The sequence below is a fragment of the Sciurus carolinensis genome (genome assembly GCF_902686445.1).
Source record: "Sciurus carolinensis chromosome 19 unlocalized genomic scaffold, mSciCar1.2 SUPER_34, whole genome shotgun sequence".
Taxonomy (NCBI): domain Eukaryota; kingdom Metazoa; phylum Chordata; class Mammalia; order Rodentia; family Sciuridae; genus Sciurus; species Sciurus carolinensis.
The window spans coordinates 5792331-5801660 of record NW_025920112.1 but is presented as its reverse complement, the minus strand read 5'-3'; the positions used below and the strand labels follow the sequence as shown (position 1 = coordinate 5801660).

Genomic DNA, 9330 nt, shown 5'->3' with positions numbered 1-9330 from the left:
ATGACCAATTCCACAATGGTAATGGAATTTCTTCTCCTGGGCTCTCCTGATGGCTGGAATATGAGAGTCCTCTATTTCACGGTATTCCTACTGACCTATCTGAGTACTTTGTTAGGGAACCTGCTCATCATCACTGTCACCACTGCTGACGAGAACCTGCACACGCCCATGTACTTCTTCCTCAGGAACCTGTCCATCTTGGACATGTGCTTCATTTCCATCACTGTCCCCAGTGCCTGTGTCAACTCCATCACTGGCAACAGGGCCATATCAGTGGTTGGTTGTGCAACCCAGATCTTCTTGGTCATTTTTTGTGCATGTGTGGAGATGCTGTTTCTCACCATCATGGCCTGGGACCGCTATGTGGCCTTCTGCCAGCCCCTCCATTACCCCATCATCATGAACCCTCAGTTTTGTGTCCGCATGACCCTGGCTTCCCTGCTCAGTGGCCTGGTGTATACAGGTGTGCACACTGGAAACACCTTCCGGCTATCCTTCTGCCAGTCAAATGAGGTCCATCAGTTCTTCTGTGATCTCCCCTCTCTGCTGAGGCTCTCCTGCTCTGACACCACCAGCAACATGATCCTTGTTCTTGTTTCTGTGGTGTTTGTGTGTGGTGCTTGCTTTATTTTTATTGTCACATCATATATACGCATATTTTCTACTGTGCTGAAATCTCCCACCAGAGCCCCAAGCAAAGTCTTCTCCACCTGCACCCCTCACATCCTCGTGGTGTCCATCTTCCTCAGTTCTGGTGCAGGTGTGTACCTGAGACATTCAGCAACCTCTGACACACTCCAGGACATGCTTCTCTCTGCCTATTATACCATGGTTCCTCCCTTCTTGAATCCTATCATCTACAGTCTCAGGAACAAACAGGTAAAGGAAGCTGTGAGGAGAGTAATAGAAAGACAGTTGTTCTCAGGGAAATGATAAAGATGAATTTCAGCATCATCCTGATTTCACTACATGAGGTTAGATGAGATCAAGTGCTCTTCTCATGTGGTCTTTACAATTTACACTGCCTATCACAATGTCTCTTTATTGGAAAATCATTTATTTTATTAAATAATTATATGATTTACCATATTATTCCCATGAATCTTTCATAAAAGATGTAATTTTATCAATGCATTTTAATGTATAAATCTAATCCATTATATTTCTGAAATCATTTGCGGTTATATATATTAATGTTCCATTGACTATTTCACAGTTCCTATATCAAATATTGTCAGAGAGAAAAACTTTCAAAAAAATCCTAAATAATTTTTATCCAAAAATGTATAAAAATAACAGTAATATTACTCCGTATTTGGAACATGACAAAGGAAGAATCTCCTTGTCCATGAAGGAAAGAGAGAACACAGGTTACAACCCTCATGTCCTGACATTCAAATCCATCCCCTGGGGAAGAGCAACCTGGGTTTCCCCACCTGTGACAGCTGCCCATCTTTTATTGTCCAGGAGTGACCCAGTGTGGGCTGACTATCAGTCAGCTTCCTGCGGTTTTTCCTCCCACTTATCTTGCTCCTCTAGTCATTAAGTTACTGAGTCATGCCTGATAATGATGACAAGATGGACTGCAATTGTCTGGCCTCAGAGTCTGACCCACATCAACACCACCGTTTCTCTCAGTTTACTGGAGTTTATGGAGTAATGCTCTATCTGTACTGGTGGAAGTCTTTTTGTTGTCTTTTTTGTTTTTAGCAGGATTGAACTCCAGGGTGAATCCCCAGCCCTTTTACTGTTTTTATTACGAGCTGCATTACATGTGCCTTGACCAGACCAACCTCACTTTACCCTGAGACTCCATTTCATATGCAAAATGCTTCTTAAATGAGAAAACCCCGCCTATGTAATTTACCTCAAGCTAAGCCCATATTGTTTGGCAACACATAACAGCTGAAAGACATTTTCATTACTCTGAAACAATGTATTATTAAGAAATGCATTTCAAAGATGTTCGCATTTTAGTTTCCATTTTTCTTGGGCACTGTACTCTACCCTGAGCTGGGTCTTTCTGATCCACTCCCTACATTACTGTTGTTTTGACTTACTGGTAACTTGCAATTTTTGGCTATAAAAATGTACCCTACCTTCTGCAAAGGGTCAAAGGATGCAAAGGTGACTGACTTGCTGCCCTTCTGACCCAGCCACCAATAAAGTCCCATGACCTGCTTCAACAGTGACCCAGTGATTTATTTCTAATGCACCACAACATTTTTCTCACACACACAAAAAACAGGTCTTGCCAAGTTGCTTAGGACCTCCCTAAGTTGCCAAGGCTGGCTACCATCCTGCTGTCCTTGCTCCTCAGCCTCCACTTCCCCTGGGATTGCAGGTGTGTGCCCTGTGCCCTGTTTGTGGCAAGACATCATCACACACAAGTTATTTCTCTCCAAACATTTTAGTGTTCTCACTGGCACGTGCTGTGCTAATCATTAGTTATAACTAACATATGCTCAATGTCAAGTTCCCTAGGAGTACTTACCTAACAAGAAGAGAAAAATTCTTTATGCAATATAACATCAATATATTAAATTCAAAATTCTGGAAAACAATTTTGTTCACCAGTACACTAATAGGAAAACAGAGGAGAAAAACAAATGTATTTATTACATAGGAAAATACAAAAGCCCAAATATCTGTGGTTAATTATTAGAGGCATTTCTTAAAGTTTGTGGACAAGGGAATACTTTTAATGGGAACCAATGAACCCCCATAGTGCTGGCTGATGCAGGAAGCCTTGACTTTCTTAACAGGATCCACCCCAGAATGCAAGCTCCATCCACAAGCTATGTTCTCACTGTTCCAATGAGCCCTGTGAGAGCAGAAGGACCTTCAGAGAATCCGATTTTACATGCATTTCCTCTACGACTACAGCTTACTGAATTCTAATTCATGAATTTTTCATGAGTTGAGGTACCCAGGTAAATAAAGTTTAAATTTAATGCATAAAGTTAGAAAGAATTTGAATTACAACCACGAGTCCAATTGAGAGGAGTCACTTTGATGAATATTTTCAGACATATTACTTATATTTTTGTTGAAAGACATGGTGGCAAAGGAGATGAAAAAAGGAAATATAGATGTAAGGACTTCATGGTATCTCACATTTTGTGTCAAATAATGCAAAGCCCTGTAAGTATGTGGGTGTGGTATAGAACTTGCAAAATTTAGTGAAAACATTTATTTTGTGTATTAGTCATGAACCAAGAAAACAATTTTTTCATGGTAATATCAATTCTCTCAAAAATATATATTTGAAAAACAGCTTTTGAAATAATAGGCCTGCCCTCATGAGGAAACTATATTTAAGAGTACTTGTTAGAGCTGTTATGTGATTAGGTTTGTCAGTGCTTTGTAGAATCAAAATTGCAAAAGACAAAGACTTAATACAGCCCACAGTTACAAATTTGATGAAAGTTTAACCACCAACAAGACAATATGGTAACTTAATCTATTAAGTGTTTTGAGGTGATATTCATGAAAGACAACATTATGTCAGAACCATCAGACTTTTCCCAGTTTAATAAAAGCATTAGAATATTTATATCAATACCAGAGACATATAGCATTGTAAAAAGAGCACTTGTTTATATTAGTAGAATTAAAAAACAGATTTGATAAGATTTTAAAGTGTTCATTTAAAAAACTGAGGCCAAGAAAGTTGTGCTGACAAACCTACTTTAGTCCCTTAGAGATGAAAAGTATTTCAAAAAGACACAATAGAAAAGAGTTTGAGGAAAGCTAAAGAATTTGGAAGACCACCCTTATTGAACACTCAAGAATGTAGAAGGGAAAATTCTCTTGAGAAGTGTCTTGGGGCCACCCTGCTTGCACAGGGGTCCAAGAAGTTGTTTTACCATGCTCAGCAATGAAGACATTCAGAAACCACATGGCAGTAATTTCAGGGACCAAACTATGATGTCAGCAGACAGAAAACATTCACATTATTTTTTAATTTTATTTTATTTGTTCTAATTAATTGTACATGACAATAGAATGCATTTATACATTTTGATAGATCATTCATAAATAGTCTAATCTCTCTTTTTTCTGATTATACATATTGCAGGATCACATTGGTCATGCAATCATACATGCACATGAGGTAATAATATCTGTTTCCCTCTAATCTCATTCCTTCCCCCATACCCCCTCCCCTCCGTTCACTCCCCACTACCTAATATATTGTAACTCTGTTATTCCCTATTCACTCCATTATTGTGAATTAACATCCACATATCAGAGGAAACATTTGACATTTGGTTTTTTGGGTTTGGTTTATTTCACTTAGCATGATATTCTCTAACTCCATCCATTTAACAGCAAATTCCAGAATTTCATTCTTCTTTAAAGCTGAGTAATATTCCATTGCATATATATACCACATTTTCTTTATCCATTCATTTGTTAAAGGGCATCTAGGATGTTTCCATAATTTAGCTATTGTAAATTGAACTGCTATAAAATCAATGTGACTGCGTTACTGTAATATGCTGATTTTAAATCCTTTGGGTATAAACCAAGGAGTGAAATAATGAGTCAAATCGTGATTCCATTCCAACATCTGAGGAATCTCCACACTGCTTTCCATAAAGGTTGCACCTTTTTGCATTCCCACCAGCAACGTATAAGTGTACCTTTTTCTACACATTCTAACCAACATTTATTGTTGCTTGTATTCCTGATAATTGCCATTCTGACTGGAGTGAGATGAAATATTAGGGTACTTTTAATTTGCATTTCTCTAATTGCTAGAGATGGTGAACAATTTTTCATATATTCGTTGACAGATGGTGTATCTTCTGTGAAGTGTCTGTTCATTTCCTTAGCCCATTTATTGATTGTGTTTTTGGGTTTTTTCATGTTAAATTTTTTGAGTTTTTCATGTATCCTAGAGATTAATGCTTTATCTGTAGTGCATAAAGTAAAGATTTGCTCCCAATCTGTAGGATCTCTCTTCACATTATTTTTGTTTCCTTTGCTGAAAAGAAGCTTTTTAGTTTGCATCTGTCCCATTTATTGATCCTTGATTTAACCTCTTGAGCTTTAGGGATCTTGTTAAGTCAAGACCTAGGGCAACATGGTGAAGACTTGGGCCTGATTTTCCTTCTAGTAGTCACAGGGTCTCTGTTCTAGTGCCTAAATCTCTCATCCACAGTGAGTTGAGTTTCATGCAGAGTGAAGAGAAGGGTTTAATTTCTTTTTTTTTTTGTAAACAAATGGGATACATGTTGTTTCTGTTTGTACATGGAGTAACAGCATACCATTTGCATATTCATACATTTACATAGAGTAATGATGTTTGATTCATTCTGTTATTTTTTCCTTCCCCCCATCCCTCCCACCTCTCTTTTCCCTCTTTACAGTCCCTACTTCCTCCATTCTTGCTCCCCTCCCACCCCCCATTATGTATCATCATCCACTCATCTCGTTCATCTCATCATCAGTGAGATCATTTGTCTTTTGGATTTTTGAGATTGGCTTATCTCACTTAACATGATATTCTCCTATTTCATCCATTTGCCTGCAAATGTCATAATTTTATTATTCTTTATAGCTGAGTAATATTCCATTGTGTGTGTGTGTGTGTATATATATATATATATATATATATATATATATATATATATATCACAGTTTCTTTATCCATTCATCAATTGAAGGGCATCTAGTTTGGTTCCACAGTCTGGCTATTGTGAATTGAGCAGCTGTGAACATTGATGTGGCTGTATCTCTGTAGTATGCTGATTTTAAGTCCTTTGGGTATAGGCCGAGAAGTGGGATAGCTGGGTCAAATGGTAGGTCCATTCCAAGTTTTCTAAGAAATCTCCACACTGCTTTTCAGAGTGTCGGCACTAATTTGTAGCTCCACCAGCAATGTATGAGTGTACCTTTCTCCCCACATCCTCTCCAACAACTATTGTTCCTTGTATTCTTGATAATCCCCATTCTAATTGGGGTGAGATGGAATCTTAGTGTAGTTTTGATTTGCATTTCTCTTATTACTAAAGATGGTGAACATTTTTTCATATGTTTGTTGATTGCTTGTAGATCTTCTTCTGTGAAGTGTCTGTTCATATCCTTAGCCCATTTGATGATTGGGTTATTTGTATTCTTGGTGTAGAGTTTTTTGAGTTCTTTATATATTCTGGAAATTAGTGCTCTATCTGAAGTATGAGTGACAAAGATTTTCTCCCACTCTGTAGGCTCTCTCTTTGCATTGCTGATAGTTTCCTTTGCTAAGAGAAAGCTATTTAGTTTGAATCTATCCCAGTTATTGATTCTTGCTTTTATTTCTTGTGCTATGGGAATCCTGTTAAGGAAATCTGATCCTAAGCCAACAAGGTGAAGATTTGAACCTACTTTTTCTTCTATAAGATGCAGGGTCTCTCGTCTGATTTCGAGGTCCTTGATCCATTGTGAGTTGATTTTTGTGCAGGGTGAGAGATAGCGGTTTAGTTCCTTTATGTTGCATGTGGATTTCCAGTTTTCCCAGCAGCATTTGATGAAGAGGCTATCTTTTCTCCATTGCATATTTTTGGCACCATTGTCTAGTATGAGAAAATTGTATTTATTTGGGTTTGTGTCCATGTCCTCTATTCGGTACCATTGATCTTCTTGTCTATTTTGGTGCCAATACCATGCTGTCCTTTACTATTCCTTTGTACTATAGTAGAAGTTCTGGTATTGTGATACCCCTTGTTTCATTCTTCCTGCTAAGGATTTCTTTAGCTATTCTGGGTTTCTTATTCTTCCAGATGAATTTCATGATTGCTTGCTCTATTACTGTAAGGTACGTCATTGGGATTTTAATTGGAATTGCGTTGAATCTGTATAGCACTTTTGGTAGTATGGCCATTTTGACAATATTAATTCTGCCTATCCAAGAACATGGGAGATCTGTCCATCTTCTAAAGTCTTCCTTAATTTCTTTCTTCAATGTTTGTAGTTTTTATGGTAGAGATCTTTTACCACTTTGGTTAGATGGATTCCCAAATATTTTATTTTTTTGAGGCTATTGCAAATGGGGTTGTTTTCCTCATTTCCCTTTCAGCTGTTGCGTTGCGTGCATATAAAAATGCTTTAGATTTATGCGTGTTGATTTTATAGCCTTCTATTTTGGTGAATTCATTGAGGTCTAGAAGTTTTCTGGAGGAGGTTTTTGGATCTTCTAAATATAGAATCATGTCATCTGCAAATACTGACAGCTTAAGTTCCTCTTTTCCTATTCATATCCCTTTAATTTCTTTGGTCTCCCTAATTGCTCTGGCTAGAGTTTCGAGGAAAATGTTGACTAGAAGTGGTGAAACAGGACATCCCTGTCTTGTTCCCATTTTTAAAGGGAATGATTTCAATTTTTTTTTCCATTAAGAATGATGTTGGTCATGGGCTTAGCATAAATAGCCTTTAAAATGCTCAGGTATGTTCCTACTATCCCAATTTTTTCTAGTGTTTTGAGCATGAAGGGGTGTTGTATTTTGTCAAAGCTTTTTCTGTGTCAATTCAATTTGAGAAGTATTGGAATGAGTTCTTCTTTGAAGGGCTTGTAGAACTTGGCTGAGAATCTGTCTGATCATGGGCTTTTCTTGGATGGTAGAATTTTAATGGCTTCCTCTATTTCATTGCTTGATATTGAATTTTATAAATTGTGTATGTCCTCCTGGTTCAGTTTGGGAGGAGCATATGTCTAGAAATTTGTCAATGTCTTCGGTAGTTTCTATTTTGTTGGAATACAGATTTTCAAAGTAGCTTCTCAGTATGTTCTGTATCTCGGTGGTGTCTGTCATGATATTTCCTTTTGCATCATGTATTTCATGTTCATTTGATGTGCATATGAACATCCATTTTGGGTCACAAGCCCAGCCCTGCACTTTTTTCTTAATATGTTTTCATGGAATTTGCCAGAATTTTATTTTGGTCCATTTTGGGGGGCATAAAAATTTACACTTGTTATGTCTTGCTGTTGTATAATTTCCTTCAGTAGAATGCAATGACCTTCTTTGTCCCTTCTGGTTAACTTTGACTTGAAGTTCTCTTTACCTCATATGAGGATAAAACCCCTGCTTGTTTAAGCAATTCATGTGAGTGATAGGGTTTTCCCATTCTTTCATCTTCAGTCTGTGGATGTCTTTGCCTATGAGGTGAGTCTCTTGGAGACAGAATATTGTTGGGTCTTGTTTTTTAATACAATCTACCAGTGTATGTCCTTTGGTTGATGAGCTTCGACCATTAATAGCCAAGGTTATTACTGAGATGTGACTCCTATCCCAAGTTATTTTGGTTTATTTCTGACTTTTAATTTGATTTAATTTCTCCATTAACTATAACTTTCATGTAATTCTTCCCTTTGCTGGTTTTCACTTTTTGTTTCACTTCATCCTCATGGAATATTTTGTTGAGAAGGTTCTAAAGGGCAGGTTTTATAACTGTCAATTTCTTCAACTTTTCTTCATCATGCAATGTTTTATTTCATCTTCAAATCTGAAACTTAATTTTGATAGATATAAAATTCTTGGTTGGCATCCATTTTCTTTTGATGTTTGAAATATGTTGTTCCATGACCTCCTAGTTTGAGGGTCTGGGTTGAGAAATCAGTTGAGATTCAAATTGGTTTACCCCTATATGTAATTTCCTTTTTTCTCTCATGGCCTTCAAGGTTTCATTCTTAATTTATATTTTAGTCATGTGCATTATAAGGTGTCTTGGTGTGGTTCTGCTGCAGGTTGTGACATTTGGGGTCCTGCAAGCCCCCTGTATTTGATTTTTCATTTCATTCTTTTTTTTTTTTGAACTTTAAAGATCAGATTTATTTGGAGAAAACAAAAAACCCACAACCCAAAGGATGGGATTTTACATCTCAAGACATCTTCCAGGTAGTAAGTCTCCAGATTACAAATCATTTTCATAGAAGATATTTTTGTACAAATTTTACATGTATTCAGGGTGGGACATAAGTCAACCCCTGTTTCTATTTTAACAGGGGGTAGGGTAGGGTAGGGGACAAACAGCACTTTTTTGGATTTAACTATTTGGGAGTAGACATGAAGAAGGCAATCTCTACCTTTCCATTATCTGCAACCAATGGTTTAAAAACCCTGTTTGATCTTGGTTCTCTAAAAGCCCACTTCTAGTTACTAGCCGACCCTGACAATTACTGGAGGTGAATTCCCTGGACATGCCTTTTGCCCACTGGGTAAATGGTTCCTTATGCCCACTGCTGCAACACACAGACCAACATTCTGCAGGGCTAGCCAGGCTTTAGACTGAGACTGAAGACAGAAGGACTTGCAAACAAGAGACCAAGGAGTCATTTGTCCG

General features: G+C 37.5%; 1 protein-coding gene across 1 annotated transcript; it reads left to right on the top strand.

The window, feature by feature from the left end:
• Window positions 1-933, top strand: LOC124973537 (olfactory receptor 14C36-like). The gene has a single exon (XM_047537420.1). The coding sequence runs from the start codon at window positions 1-3 to the stop codon at window positions 931-933; it is 933 nt and encodes a 310-aa protein (XP_047393376.1).
• The last annotated feature ends 8397 nt before the right edge of the window (window positions 934-9330 follow it).

What these genes read in the sequence shown, in the direction of transcription:
- LOC124973537 (XM_047537420.1), top strand. Translation starts at nt 1, where the DNA reads ATGACCAATTCCACAATGGTAATGGAATTTCTTCTCCTGGGCTCTCCT.